The sequence below is a fragment of the Conger conger genome, chromosome 3 (genome assembly GCF_963514075.1).
Source record: "Conger conger chromosome 3, fConCon1.1, whole genome shotgun sequence".
NCBI lineage: Eukaryota > Metazoa > Chordata > Actinopteri > Anguilliformes > Congridae > Conger > Conger conger.
The window spans coordinates 49,758,624-49,774,714 of record NC_083762.1 but is presented as its reverse complement, the minus strand read 5'-3'; the positions used below and the strand labels follow the sequence as shown (position 1 = coordinate 49,774,714).

The window sequence follows — 16,091 nt, the reverse complement described above, 5'->3', positions numbered from 1 at the left end:
CTCTCCTCTTACACCCATCCATCTCTCCCACCATCCACTGTCACCTGTCGACGGAACCTACGCCACCTGTCTTCCTCCACCCTCTCATCTACAATCCTCTCCTCCCTACCATCCGCGCAGTCTTTCTCTCGACTGTCTCACGATGATGCGGCTACAACTCTCATGTCCTCCCTCTCATCTTCCTTTGACTCTCTGTGTCCCCTCACCACCAAACTAGCTCGGGCCTCCCCCCCCCCAGTCCTTGGCTTTCTGATGCTCTACGAGCTGTCCGAACCGAACTGCAGGCAGCGGAGAGAAAATGGAAAAGGTCCTGTCTCCCCAGTGATATAGCTTCCTTCCATGCCCTCTTATCATCTTTCCATTCTCTGTCTCTCTAGCTAAATCTTCCTTCTTTCACTCGAAAATTAACGCGGCCGCCTCTAATCCCCACAAACTGTTTTCAACTTTCTCCTCTCTTCTGGCCCCCCCTTCCCCCCCTTCCCCCCCACCCCCCTCATCACTCACACCTGATGACTTTGTCTCCTTCTTTGAAAAGAAGGTCGATGCTATTCGCAATTCCTTCTCCCAACCCTCCACCCCTGCTGACCCTCCTACCCTCCCCAACTCCCTAACCTCCTTTTCTCCCCTCTCTGACGCCGACACACTGAAACTCCTTACTTCCCACCGCCCAACCACCTGTCCTCTTGACCCCATCCCCTCTCCCCTCCTACAATCTATATCTGATGACATTCTCCCTTTTCTCTCCTCTCTAATCAACACCTCCCTCTCTTCCGGCACCATGCCCTCTTCCCTGAAGAGGGCTAGAGTCACTCCCCTGCTCAAAAACCTACTCTTGACCCCTCTGCCCTGAACAACTACCGGCCTGTCTCTCTTCTTCCCTTTCTCGCTAAAACTCTGGAACGGGCGGTCTGCTCCCAACTGTCCACTTATCTTCTCCAGAACAATCTCCATGACCCCAACCAGTCTGGCTTCAAGAGTGGCCACTCCACTGAAACCGCCCTGCTCGCGGTCACTGAGGCACTCCACTCTGCTAAAGCAAAATCCCTCTCCTCTGTCCTCATCTTCCTCGACCTGTCGGCCGCCTTCGATACAGTCAACCATGAGATTCTGCTCTCATCGCTGTCTGGGATGGGTGTCACAGGTTCTGCACTCGCTTGGTTTTCCTCCTACCTCTCTGGTCGCTCCTACCAGGTGACTTGGAGGGGCTCAGTCTCCGACCCTCACCCCCTACGAACTGGAGTCCCGCAGGGCTCGGTTCTTGGGCCTCTCCTCTTCTCGCTATACACCATGTCTCTTGGTTCTGTTATCTCTTCCCATTGCTTTTCTTATCATTCCTACGCTGATGACACCCAACTTTTCATTTCCTTCCCCCCCGACACCCAAATCACCACACGGATCTCTGCCTGCTTGGCTGATATCTCTGCGTGGATTACTTCCCATCACCTGAAGCTCAACCTTGCCAAAACTGAGCTTCTCTACATCCCTGCTAAGTCCTCTCCGTCAATCGACCTCTCATTGACTGTTGAGGACTTTGTACTTTCCTCCTCCCGTACGGCAAAGAATCTTGGGGTGACTCTTGATAACTGCCTCACCCTGGCTCCGCAAGTATCCTCCACTGCCAGAACCTGCAGGTTCTTTCTGTATAATATACGCCGTATCCGTCTTCTTCTCTGCACTTGTAAATCGCTTTGGATTAAAAGCGTCTGCCAAATGACTAAAATTTAAATGTAAAATGTAAAATATTTAGAGAATGTTCTTAGTTTGTGGCTATGAAATGGGGTTACGTCACTGAAAATGCCCTCTGGAATCAACAGTGTTTTCACTGTTTTACTCAGAAATATTCACTCATACAAGAGATTCCTTGGAAGTCCTTCAACGTAAGGCCTCTATTTAGAAGTAGGCTTCGCAAATTTTTTTTTTTGCATTCATTGCTTTTTTCACAGTGCAATTTGAAAGGCTTACAACTCACGGTATTTTTCTGCATTAAATATTTTACGATGCCGCTAAAACATCTGTTGTTGCAATTCCTCTCTTGACCGTTAGGAGTCCGAAATGACCTATTGTACCTTTAAGCATTTTGTTACGTTCAAATACACTGACATCACATGAAATGTAATCTTGTAGTGCCATTAACCAGAAATTTGTTCAGAAAGAAGAAATTATGGTAATGTTAACTCTTTACTTGAATAAACAAAGTATTTTGCAAAGCGTTACGTAAAAGATAAATGTTTCACTTTAATGATATTGAACAATTACTCTAATTTGACTGTGTACAAATTGAACTATTAGGTTTATATCGTCAGTCATCCATGTCAGACTCTTCCCAGCCCATGTCACGAGACACCAATGCTCTGCTAAGCTCCTCTCGGAGACTGGGAACTGATTTGACCTGACTAACAATTTGAACTGATTTGTTTATTAGGGCATGGGCTTCTTCCTCCTTTATCTCTGCACTGCATGGAGGCTCTTTGTGAGGCTGGCATTGGGGCTCTCTGTGAGGCCTGTCTGTGAGGCTGACTGGGGCCTGACTGGGGCCTGATTGGCTCTGGTGGGGAGGCTGACTCTCCCTCTACAATACCAAAAGCCATTCCAATATGATATTTCATCATTCGTATTCTTTACATTAATTTAGGACACAGTTGGAATCAATAGTAAGTCTTTCTTAATAATAAAATGCCCTATTGGTAAAATCCCAATTAAGCACCAATCAAACTTACAGCATGTTTGCCAATTCAGTCACTGATGAATCAGTTGAACTCTTTATTAATTATTTTTGTTTAGTAGCCTCAATAATATGCACACTTCACATTACATAATGTAAAACATGTTCTACAGTCTACATAAATTGTATTTAACACATTTTCTACTGCAACACCAAATGATGCTTGGGTTCGCTAAATTACCAAAAATGCAATCGATATGGATGCAATAACGTTATGTTGTTCAATTCCGAATCTGACTGAGACAAACAGTGGTTTCTCCTGTTCGCTTAAAGTGTAAAAAGCGAAGTGGAACATCGATCACCTTTGCTTTTACTTTCTTCAAGCCGTTCAGTTTGTGATAACTAATGAATTTAACTAAATTTCAATTTCAGAAATTGGTAACATTAGATAAGGTTTATATTTTACAATTGCCCAACTTCACCTTCCTATGCTATACAAATATAGGATATATAGCCCTAATGATGGATGTTCATCCCCAGTTCAGAATGTGTCAGAGTAGCCATTTGTAACATTAGCTAACCTTTAGGCAATTAAATAGATCATGACATAGCATAGTACTAGCTAACCTTTTGGATTGTGTAGCCTATAATATGGTTTGCTTTCTTTGAACGTTACTACTAGTTTACTGTTGAGGGTAGTTTGCTGTCATGTGTCTGTCTGGGTCTGTCTGTCTGTCATCCTGGAGTAATGTTCTCAGTCACCACAACAGATTACCATCATATACAAGTGAAACTCGAAAAATTAGAATATCGTGCAAAAGTTCATTTATTTCAATAACTCAACTTTAAAGGTGAAACTAATATATTACATAGACAAATTACATGCAAAGCAAGATATTTCAAGCCTTTATTTGTTATAATTTTGATGATTACAGCTTATGAAAACCTCCAATTCAAAATCTCAGAAAATTAGAATATTACATGAAATCAATCAAAAAAGGATTTTAAATACAGAAATGTCGGCCCTCTGAAAAGTATAATCATGCATATGTACTCAGTACTTGGTTTGGGCCCCTTTTGCACAAATTACTGCCTTAATGCGGCATAGCATGGATGCGATCAGCCTGTGGCACTGCTGAGGTGTTATGGAAGACCAGGATGCTTCAATAGCAGCCTTCAGTTCTTCTGCATTGTTCGATCTCATGTCTCTCATTTTTCTCTTGGCAATGCCCCATAGATTCTCGATGGGGTTCAGGTCAGGTGAGTTTGCTGGCCAATCAAGCACAGTAATCCCATGGTCATTGAACCAGGTTTTGGTACCTTTGGCAGTGTGGGCAGGTGCTAAGTCCTGCTGGAAAATAAAGTCATCGTCTCCATAAAGCTTGTCTGCTGAAGGAACCATGAAGTGCTCTAAAATTTCCTGGTAGGCGGTTGCGTTGACCCTGGACTTAATAAAGCACAGTGGACCAACACCAGCAGATGACATGGCTCCCAAAATCAACACGGACTGTGGAAACTTCACACTGGACTTTAAGCATCTTGGATTGTGTGCCTCTCCATTCTTCCTCCAGACTCTGGGACCTTGGTTTCCAAATGAGATGCAAAATTTGCTCTCATCAGAGAAGAGGACTTTGGACCACTGAGCAACAGACCAGTTCTTTTTTTCTTTAGCCCAGGTAAGACGCTTCTGGCGTTGTTTGTTATTCAGGAGCGGCTTCACAAGAGGAATACGACATGTGAAGCCCGTGTCCAGGATCCGTCTGTGTGTGGTGGCTCTTGATGCATCAACTCCAGCCCCAGTCCACTCCTTGTGAAGCTCTCCCACACTTTTGAATGGCCTTTTCCTGACAATCCTCTCCAGGATGCGGTCATCCCTGCTGCTTGTGCACCTTTTTCTTCCACACTTTTTCCTTCCACTTAACTTTCTATTAATGTGCTTTGATATAGCACTTTGAGAACATCCAACTTCTCTTGCAATTACCTTTTGAGGCTTTCCCTGTGGAGGGTGTCGATGATGGTTTTCTGCACAAGTCAGGTCAGCAGTCTTCCCCATGATTGTGAATTCTACTGAACCATACTGAGAGACAATTTAAAGGCTCAGGAACCCTTTGCAGGTGTTTTGGATTAATTAGCTGATTAGAGTGTGACACTTTGAGCCTACAATATTAAACCTTTCCACAATATTCAAATTTTCTGAGATTTTGAATTTGGGGTTTTCATAAGCTTTAAGCCAAAATCATCAAAAATATAAGAAATAAAGGCTTGGAATATCTCACTTTGCATGTAATGAGTCTATACGATATATTAGTTTCACCTTTTTAGTTGAATTACTGAAATAAATGAACTTTTTCATGATATTCTCATTTTTCGAGTTTCACCTGTATATCCTGCAGAAGCCATCTCATATATATGTGGCGAAAATGCGATCTCAATTATGGAAATTAACCACAGGTTCTTTTAACCTTTTCTATTAAAGTGTATTTGCTGGGTGTCTCGGTGGCGCAGCCTGTAGAGCACTGACCGCATGCTCATTGTGAGCCGCGACGTCAGCAGTTCGAATCCGACTGTCTGACATCCCTCTCTCGCTCCCATTCTTCCTGTCTCTCTATACTATACTGTCCAATAAAGCTGAAAAAGGCCGAAAAAATATCTTAAAAAAAAAAAAAAAGAAAGTGTATTTGCTGTATTGTAGTAATAATACCCACCTGTGGGTCAAATAACACCCCCGCTGCCTTGTGGCCATCCTCTAGAATGGAAAAAGTTAAGGGAACAATCCCTTACAGAAAAACACGGCTTGGACTCCGTCAGGCCTTTAATGTTTGAAGCATTGTTCTGGCAAATCCTGCAGCCAAACTGACGCCAAATGTACCAGTTCGCCTTTCCTTTGGGCCACGCCTGGGTGGCCAAGAGGGGAGCCCTGCTGGGCAACACAGGGCCTCCATAGACTTTGCCCTGGCTTCTTGTGAGAGAAATTCCAGCTCCACTGTGCAGTGGAGGCACAACACAGGAGGCAGCAGTTACCAGTTTTAAGCCCTTTCTCAATTGGCCTAGAGATATAGGTGCCTCAGACAGTGAGAGAGATGCTATATCTCACTGAACAGCTACCGCCCGCCTCAAGTTGGGCAGCCCCCAGCCAATTAGGTGCTGTCCTGCCACAGCCTACCTGCTTCATTGGATGCTTGAAGCTTAGGGATTTATCCTAATAAGTGGGCTGTAAATTTGTGCTCCAAACAAAACAAAGAAAGTAAAGACTCCAGCATTACGTCTGGGATGCTGGAACGTCAGGACCATGACACCTGAGCTTACAGACAACCTGCAAGAAATAAGCGAGACAGTAGTCATAAACAACAAACTCCAGAAGCAACAAATTGACATCTCAACCCTTCAGGAAACCTGACTCCACTCATCAGGCTCACTCAGGGAAACTAAGGTATTGTTTTCTAACTACATCTTTTTCTGTGTGGGGAAAGCCCCCTGAGGAAACCCGGGAATATGGAGTGGGTTTTGCTGTCAGGAATTCTGGGAGCAATAGTACCACCCACAGGCGGCTCGGAGAGAATCTTGGCCCTCAGCCTGAACACAACCATGGGGGCTGTCCACCTATTCCTCTCAAGAAATAAAGGACAAGTTTTATGATGAGCTTCAGGCGACTGTAAAAAAACATCCCCAAACAAGAGCAGCTTTACATGCTTGATGTCTTCAATTCCAGAGTTGGAGCAGACTCCTGGCCATCTTACTTGGGACACCATGGCATTGGTAAAAATTAATGAGAACGGACTCCTTGAGTTCTGCACTTACCACAATCTATGCATGACCAACTCATACTTTCAGACTAAACCCCGTCACAAAGTCTCCACTATCAGGTCACTGGCACCAGTTGGACCTGATCATAACATGATGTGCTGATCTCACAGGCATCCTTCAAACAGTTTGCACAGTGCAACACAGACCACTCCCTTGTGTGCTGCAGAGTCAAGCTAAAGACAAAAAAATATGAATCAAGCCCCTCGCATTGACAGCAGCAAAGCAGCTAATCCAAACAAAGCTGCAGCTTACGGGACATCCATAGCATGGCCTTGATGGTTTTTGGCAAAAGTCCAAAGACTGGTTCGAAGCCAATTCAATGAAATTGGCACTGATCCTGGAAGGAAAACATATGTCCCTCACCAACTACAAATGCACCCCAAACGACAAGAACTTACATGGGGCGACATGGCTCAGGCAGTAAGAGCAGTCTTCTGGCAGTCGGAGGGTTGCCGGTTCGATCCCCCGCCCGGGCTGTGTCGAAGTGTCCCTGAGCAAGACACCTAACCCCCAAATGCTCCTGACGAGCTGGTCGGCGCCTTGCATGGCAGCCAATCGCCGTTGCTGTGTGAGTGTGTGTATGAATGGGTGAATGAGAAGCATCAATTGTACAGGGCTTTGGATTGTAGGGGTCCTCGCAACGGGCTCCCAAAATATGTAGGGGTCCTCGCACGGGGCTCCCAAATAACGTAGGGATTTTACTCTATGAAACCGGGACGCCAGTTAATATTATGTAGCAGTATAACTGCGAAAAGTAATCAGTCTCATAAAATTACTGTTATCAGAAATATCCAACCACAAATTTAGTATTTTAATTAATTAAAATAACCAATATTAATGATTGAACATACCGATAACCTGAAGGTTGGAAGTTCTTCGAAAGACTGCTTTAACTCGGCTCTCATGTCTATGTGATTCCAAAACGGACACCGGGGTTTAATAAAATATATTTATTAAACAAACGTAAAACACAGGAATAAATACACAATACACACGATAAACTAACGGGAAGTTAGTAAGGAAATTTAGTTGGGTATGTGAGCGTATGTGTGTGTGTGTGTGTGGGCGCGCGCAAGCGCGCGTGTCACTTGAACCAAGGAAAGTACAGTGGGTGTGTTAGTTATTGTTAGCTGTGAGAAGACTACTTGTGTAGTTTACTATATATGTGCAAAAGACGGCGAATCAATTCACGTACATATATAGCTAACAAAATACATTCCAATGATAAGACGGCAAATATGGAAACACAGATTCACAGAAACAGTTAGACTAAACTAAACACTGGCTATGCCTGAATGTTTGTTGTCTTACTAAGTCCATACGCATTGCTGGATCCAAAAGACGTGCTGTCCTTGTAGAACGGCGATGTTAATGTGAATGTACTGGAGAGATGCGCAGGCTGGAGCGTCTGGTCCACTCGGTTGCTGGAAGGATGTTCGCTTGTCCTTTTTCCGGGTGGAAAAGTTTGTTGCTGTTGTTCATTGGTGAGCTTTGCAGGAGTAAACTGATGTAGCGTTCCGCGTACACCAGTTTCCACTCGCTATAGGCCAAGGAGTTACCGCAAGGTAACTAGGTGTGTCCGTAGGCCTGGTAGTGCGCTGTGCAGCATTCAGCCTCTGTCCGAGTCTCGGAGCAGATGAGCCGAAGCGAATGGCCAAAAAGGGTGCGTCGAGGAAGGGAATGAGGAAAGGGAAGAGAAGAGAGAAGAGAAGAAGTAGAAGAGAGATCCCAAGAACGTGTCTTGCTCTTATACGGGACCGTTTATTGCTCCCGCCATTACGGGATTGGCTGAACTAAGTTAGACGTCATTCATGGTGGACGTCGCGGAATTTTTCTGTGGGAATGTGGAAGTTGTAATCCCAACAGGATAAAGGCGCTATATAAATGCCAACCATTTACCATTTACATGCCCTTAGAACATCAAGAAAGAAACTCCAGCAAGCTTCACAATGCTGTGCCAACAGCTGGCACAGCATTGTAGGAACTGGCTGCTGCTTTGTAGGAACATCCAATCAGCTGCTGACAGGCAACATCAAAGGCATGTATGACGGAATCAAAAAGGCACTTGGTCCGTCACCTCACACAATGCTCCGCTGAAATCAGCCTCAGGCGAAAGCATCGCTGACAGCTCCAAACAACTAGACTGCTGGGTAGAACACTACTCTGAACTCTATGCCAGTGATAACACTGCCTCTGACATAGCACTCCGCCATTGTGGAACATCAACCCGTAATGGAAGAGCTTGACAGAGCAGTCATAGGCCAGGTTCAGAGCAGGAAGATCTACTACAGACATGATCTTCTATCTCAGACAGCTGCAGGAGAAGTGCAGAGAGCAGACCCCTTCAAAATCTGTTGTGGTGCCAAGCAGGGATGTGTGTTGGGGCCCATCTTGTTTTGGATATTCTTTTCTCTCCTCCTCCTGCACCTTCGGAGCATTAACTGAGGGAGTCTTCCTCCACACAAGGACTGACGGTAAACTATTCAACCTCACTCGACTGAAAATTAAATCAAAGGTCAGACCACTCATCATCTGGGACATGCTGTTTGCTGATGACTCAGCAGTGGCAGCACACTCCCAGGGGCACCTGCAAACCCTCATGAACCAGTTCATCCAAGCATGCCAGGATTTCAGCCGGACAGGGCACTGACGACCCCCCCGCCATCATCATCAACAATTACACACTGGAAGCTGTCAGCATTTTCACTTACTTTAGGTCCACCATCACCAAGAACCTGTTATTCGATGCTGAACTCAGCAGCCGCATTGGAAAAGCAGCCTCTACTTTTGGGACGCTCGCAGCCAGAGTATGAGACAATGGCAAATTCACAGCTCACACAAAGGTACAGGTGTACAGAGCCTGTGTCATCAGTACACTCCTGTATGGCAACTAAGCTTGGATCATGTAATCTCATCAAGAGCACAGCGTCCAGTATGTACTCCCTCCTGAGGCAGCGACGTCTTCACTGGCTGGGCCATGTTCAGCGGATGGACGACAGATGAATCCTGAAGGACATTCTTTACGCAGAATTATCATCTGGCAAGAGGCCAACTAGCTGCTTACAGCTACGCTAGAAGGATGTCTGCAAGCAAAACCTCAAGTTCTTCAACATCAACCCTGTCACCTGGGAAGGTGCTGGTCAGGACCATCTTCAGTGGCAGCAGACACTCCGCAGTCAGCTGCGAACATATGAAACACCTTGGCTCAACACCGTGAAGCAAAGAGAACAAAGAGGAAGAAACTGGACACCACCACACCATCAACATCATCAGGGCCGGCCAACACGTGACATCTGCGGCTGGGTCTGCCTCTCTCACAGATTGGACTCCATAGCCACAGCAGACGCTGCACTAAACTCCCAGGCGCTTTTCTCTCTCCAAAGGGAGCACATACTTAACGTTACATTGATACATGAAGCTAGCACGTGTGACAATGCTGTTGGCAGCGGACAATATTATTAGGCTACTGATTTTCTAATGAACAGATACCATTGAATATATATTTCTTAAGATATAATGATGTTTTATAGAGTAGCTGATCCAGCTACACGTGAGTATTGGGCCATTTAGCCAACAGCTGGCGCTTCAGGAACATTCCATTTTCCATGAGTCACAAAATGATGGACATTCTCAAAATCATAAATCCTGCATAGTCCCGTAAATCATCATTCTTATCTCCCAAAAATTCAATTTGTTACCTTCCCCTCAAACATCTCATTCCTGACATCTGTTTTCTTAAAAGGAGGAAGGAGCAGCGGCTCTACTCCGAGCTCCCTCCGGATGTCTGAACTCCTCACCCTATCTCTCAGGCTGAGCCCAGCCACCCTACAGAGGAAGCTCATTTTGGGAGCTTGTATCCGCAATCTCGTTCTTTCGGTCACTACCCAAAGCTTGTGACCATAGGTGAGGGTTGGGATGTAGAAAGACCGGTAAATTGAGAGCTTCGCCTTCCGGCTCAGTTCCCTCTTCACCACGACGGTCCGGTGCAACGCCCGCATTACTGCTGACGCTGCACCGATCCGCCTGTTGATCTCATGCTCCCTTCTACCCTCACTCGTGAACAAGACCCCAAGATACTTGAACTCCTTCACTTGGGGCAATGACTCGTTCCCAACCCAGAGGGAGCAATCCACCGTTTTCCGGCAGAGAACCATAGCTTCGTACTTGGAGGTGCTGACTCTCATCTCTTCACACTCGGCTGCAAACCGCTCCAGGGCGTGCTGAAGGTCATGGTCCGATGAAGCCAGCAGAACCATGTCGTCCGCAAAAAGCAGAGACGCAATTCTGAGGTCCCCAAACCGCACACTCTCCTCACCTCGGCTGCGCCTTTAGATCCTATCCATGAATATCACAAACAGGACCAGTGACAAGGGGCAACCTTGGTGGAGTCCCACACCCACTGGAAACGTGCTTGACTTTGTACCGAGGATGTGGACACAGCTCTCACTTTGGTTATACAGGGACCGGATTGGCTCGTAACAACGGTCCCGGTACCCTTTACTCCCGCAGTACCCCCCACAGAGTTCCCTGGGGGACACGGTCGAAAGCCTTCTCCAAGTCCACAAAGCACATGTGGACTGGATGGGCAAACTCCCATGACCCCGCCAGCTACCCCGCCAAGGTAAAGAGCTGGTCCACTGTTCCATGACCAGGACGGTCACATTGCTCCTCCTGAATCCGAGGTTCGACCGTCGGTCGGAGCCTCCTTTCCAGCACCCTAGAGTAAACTTTCCCAGGGAGGCTGAGGAGTGTGATGCCCTGATAATTGGAGCACACCCTTCTTGAAAATGGGGACCCACCACCCTGGTCTGCCACTCTGCAGGTACTGTCCCTGACCTCCACACGACACTGAAGAGGCGCGTCAGCCAAGACAGCCCAACAATGTCCAGAGCCTTCAGCATCTCAGGGCGAATCTCATCCATACCTGGCGACTTGCCACTGAGGAGCTTTTTGACTACCTCAGCAACTTCCGCCAGGGATATAGGTGCAGATTACCCCAAGTCTTCGGGCTCTGCCTCTTCCACAGAGGACGTGTTGTTTGGGTTCAGGAGCTCCTCGAAGTGCTCTTTCCACCACCCGACAACATCCCCACTCCGGGTCAGCAGTTCTCCTCCCCTGCTGAAAACAGCCTGAGACAAGCCCTGCTTTCCCTTTCTGAGTTGTCGGATGGTTTGCCAGAACTTCCTCGAGGCCAACCGAAAGTCCAAGTAGATGTACAATTGTTCCTATTTAAGTGCTCAGTGAGTGTATGCTGCATTATTCATGTAAGCTTGTGTGCAATTCAAAGGCATATGAATATGCTATCTCGATAGCCTACAGCCAAGCTAGACCTGGTCCGTACTGCAATGTATTTGAGACTAGCCTTACAGAGACGTGGATGTTGTTAACATTAGCTCATCAGAGGAGCCACGCTGGCGCAAAAGGCTAAGATGCAGCGGATTTGCGGTTTGGCCAGCTCACGTGGAGTGGCACAATTGGCTCGCTGCTCCAGAGGGAGGGACTTGGCAGGGTTAGCTAATCGCCACACAATAAGCACCTCGGACGCCTCGGAATCACGGTCATGAGCATGAGACGAGACGGCTTGAAGAAGGCGTGGTCGGTGTATCTAACTCTAATTGGATTAGATGGGAGAAAAAGGGAAAAAATCTGAAATAAATTTATATATATTTTTTTTTAATTAGCTCATCAGTACAAACAGAGATCTGATTCCCTCATGACTAAATCGCAGGCACTCATAAAGATAACATTAAAAGGTCTTGTCTTTCTGAAAAAAACCTTCCCTTCTAAATTCTTTTCTGAACTCAGCTGAACTCATTTCTGCTGTCTGAATGTGATTTCACCAGGTGGTTTATATAAACTACTTACAAGAAACTTATGTTCAAGAAAATAGCAGTACAGCGTCAGTAACCTGATGAACCACTGTTATTAGTAGTAGTGATATTTCTGCATGGCAACTACTTTACTTGTAGATGTAGTAGTGTAGTAGAAAAACAACAGACCCAACTGTCATGACATGCATGCTGCTTGTTCTGAGTAATTGACTCATTCATTGAAAGGGGTGTGTTCAAAATAATAGCAGTATGGAGTTTAATTAGAGAATTCATTCATTCTGTGAAAAACCAGGTGTCATTAATTGTCCTTTGTCAAGTAAGAATGTTTCACACATTGTTACAAAATATATTTCCTTCTGAATTGCTCAGTAAAGTGGGCCGTTCCAAACGTCGTTCATACATATAAGGAAGTGCAGTAAATTATAGGATGCTCAGATAAAATTATCCCAAATGCTTTAAAATGGCAACAAAAACCCGAAACCAGCGGAAGAAAACAAGCAACTACTGTTAAAACAGATCAAAAAATAGTCAGAATGGCAAAGATTCAGCCATTTATCAGCTCCAGAAAGATCAAAGATGATCTACAATTACCTGTAATTTCTATTATTTTTCATATTTCATTAGCAAAGTTGAGGACATCAAGATGAACATTTCCCCCTCCTCAAATGACCTTGCTGTTTCACTGGTCTGCCCATCTGACTTGGACTGTTTCCAACCCATCATGCTACCCTCCCTTATAGTGACTGTTTCCTCTCGCCTGCGCCCTTGATATTGTCCCCACTGCTCTCCTGAAGGATGTCATGGATGTAGCTGGTCCTAGCATCCTTTCTATAATTAACAGCTCTCTGGCCACTGGCAGGGTTCCAACCTGCTTCAAGCACGCAGTGGTCCAGCCCCTCCTGAAAAAAACCAACCTAGACCCCACCTCGCCTAGTAACTGCAGACCAATCTCTAAACTTCCATTTTTGTCAAAGGTAATTCTCTGTCAATTGCTGCCCTACCTACACCAAAATAACATATTGGAAAGATTTCATTCAGGTTTTAGGGCCGACCATAGTACAGAGTCTGCCTTGTTCAAAGTGTCCAATGACCTGCTTCTCTCTCGATTCTGGTGACTGCGCCGTCTTGATTCTTCTTGACCTCAAACAGTGGATCATGACATTTTAATCTCCAGAACGGGGTCGGTGTTGGTGGGACTGCCTTGACCTGGTTCACATCCTAACTACGATATAAGTTTGTCTGTCAACTTTGGCAATCTTTTTTTTATAGTGATTTTTAACTATTTTACTGCCTGCTCTGATTGTACAGCACTTTGGTCAACATGGCTTGTTTTTAAATGCGTATGCTTAGGGTAGCACACGATTATTTAAACTAGGGACTTGGGGGGCAAACCTGACAAACCTTTTGGCATTCTTTGAGGAAGCTACCAAGTGTTGTATACCTAGATTTCCAAAAAGGAGATTGCTGTGCAAGAAAATCCCAGGTAATCAGCAGTTTCTGAGATACTCAAACAACCCTGTTTGGCACCAATAATCATTCCATGGTCAAAGTCACTTAAATCCCATTTCTTCCCTATTCTGCCATTTGGTCTGAAAAACAGCTGAACCCCTTGACCATGTCTGCATGCTTTTATGCATTTAGTTGCTGCCTCATGATTGGCTGATTAAATAATGCAGGATCTATCAATTATTCACACTATGTTGAAAGAGTGATACAGGATATGTGGTCTCAAATAGATCACATGTTGGACATAAAGCATGTGCAAAAATGCGCAAATGCATCAAAACTTCATCATACAGCAGGACAGTGATTCAAAACATACAGCCAAAGCAACCAATTATTATTATTTTTTTAACAGTCAAGTCAATCATCTGACCTCAGTCCAGTTCAGCAAGCATTTCATTCACAGACTGAAGGCAGACCATCACTCTGTCCCAAAACAGGTTCTAATTGCCACAGCCAATAGTGTGGGCGCTTATTCTGATTGTTTGCGTGTAGCTGCCCAAGTTGCACTCCATACAAGCTATCTATACTATTGCTTATTATCCAAGCGAAGAATACATCACTTAAATGCTTCACTTAAAAGAACAAGCAGAAGCTTTCAGAAGCTATTGTCTGAATGTTCAGATGAGTCTTACTTTTGGATTGTGGATGGGTCCATGTGGCTGGTTGCTTTTTGTCTGTGGAGAGGGTGCCAATCTCATCACATGGATGCAGTTTCAATTTCTAACTTGCAGGATAGCCCTCAAAAGGTTCAAAACCGCCCTTATTGCTATTCATAGTATTGTGATGAGCGTTCGCTAATTTACGTTAACATTAGCAGAGGTAGATCCTTATCTTAAATGAGCACACTGGCCACTCTGCTAGTGATCTTGAATTGTCTGTCATTTGGCTAAACATGATATCTTCACTTTATTTCCAGGAAAACTGGAGTGGCAATTGTCAAGTTTTGTTTTGTCCATGTGGTATGGATCTAATCCATTGATAAGACTAATGCCTTGATGGAGGTTAGTATTTTAGCCAGCTGGTGCACTGTGCATCCGTACAATATGGCCGCGATTCGTTTTGAGTGACGTCATGGAATATTATGAATAACTTGTGCATCTCTCCACATACTCATCTGGTTGAAGCAAGCCGTGTCATGCATTCCACAGTTTGTAACTAACTAACTTTCTGTGGTGAGAAAAACCCTGCCTGTAGTGGGAGAGCCCCTCCTCCATTGGCCGGCCTGATGTAGAGATCGAATGGAAGAAACAGGAATGTAGTTGCAAATAATCAATTGGGTTGTGCAGGTAACAGCTGAGGTATTAAACTTGCAGGTAAAGTTGAAAGTGTAAATGAAGGGCCTTTAATATGCAGCTCACAGGGACGGGGTAATGCATCTGGGGCTCCGGGTTGCTTCAAGGCATTGGCTTGAACTAGGGGAGGGACAATAAAGTGTGCCTCTTTTACCATCTTTACCATCTGCCTCTTTTTCTTCAGGTGTATTGGCCGATGCTTGTGTGGTGATGGAGTCATTCAGTGCATCGGTGGCCAACAATGAGGATCAGTGGTGCTGCATGGGGTTGTCCTCTGTTCTGGCGGACCTTGGAGCACTGAAGCCTCTGGTGGACGAGGTCACACAGCTATTTGTGTAAATGCCTGAGAGAGAATCATACTACAGTCTCTAAAGACCTCCTCTCTTAGTCCACATTGTTGAAATCTAATCTTTTTGAGTTGGACCAATCTTTACCCCATTGACACTACACTATTGAACACTGAACTTAATTTGAGATTTGGACATGTTTGGGTCAGATGTAAAGCGTTTACTCGCTTGGTTTCAAGCCACCTGAAAACATGTTAGTCACACTTTTTCAAGTCCCTTGACGTTGCATATGTCACTTGCATTTCTCATTTAATAAAACCCATATGACCAAAAATCAAATGTGTCTGCTTGTGTTGCTGCATTCATGTGTCAGGTATCTCATTTTTAGACTATCACCTTTGAGAGAGAGACCATATAATTTGTAAATTCTGGAAAACTTCCGCATGGTCCAGACTATATTGCATTCTGGCCTGCTGTTTCTCTCTCCCCTCCACAGTCACGGAAAGGAATGTCCTGAAGCAACTAAAAGCCACACTCATCACCTTATCTACGCCGATCCGCCTGTCGGTGTATGTACAGAAATCTGAGGTATCATGGTGTCTCATCACCTCCTGAAGAAACGCAGAACACCCAAACTATTGGGGTCAGCTGTCACAGAATAACATTAGGATCATGGTTTCCATTTTAGTTTTGAATTTGAATGCCATAG

General features: G+C 45.1%; 1 protein-coding gene across 1 annotated transcript in view; it reads left to right on the top strand.

Moving 5' to 3' along the window:
* The window catches only part of phgdh (phosphoglycerate dehydrogenase), a 100,151-nt gene extending 84,430 nt beyond the window's left edge, over window positions 1–15,721 (top strand). Inside the window, exon 12 of the mRNA XM_061236990.1 lies at window positions 15,280–15,721. Within this exon, the coding sequence (XP_061092974.1) occupies window positions 15,280–15,434 (155 nt within the window). The 3' untranslated portion in view covers window positions 15,435–15,721. The remainder of the gene's footprint in view (window positions 1–15,279) is intronic.
* The last annotated feature ends 370 nt before the right edge of the window (window positions 15,722–16,091 follow it).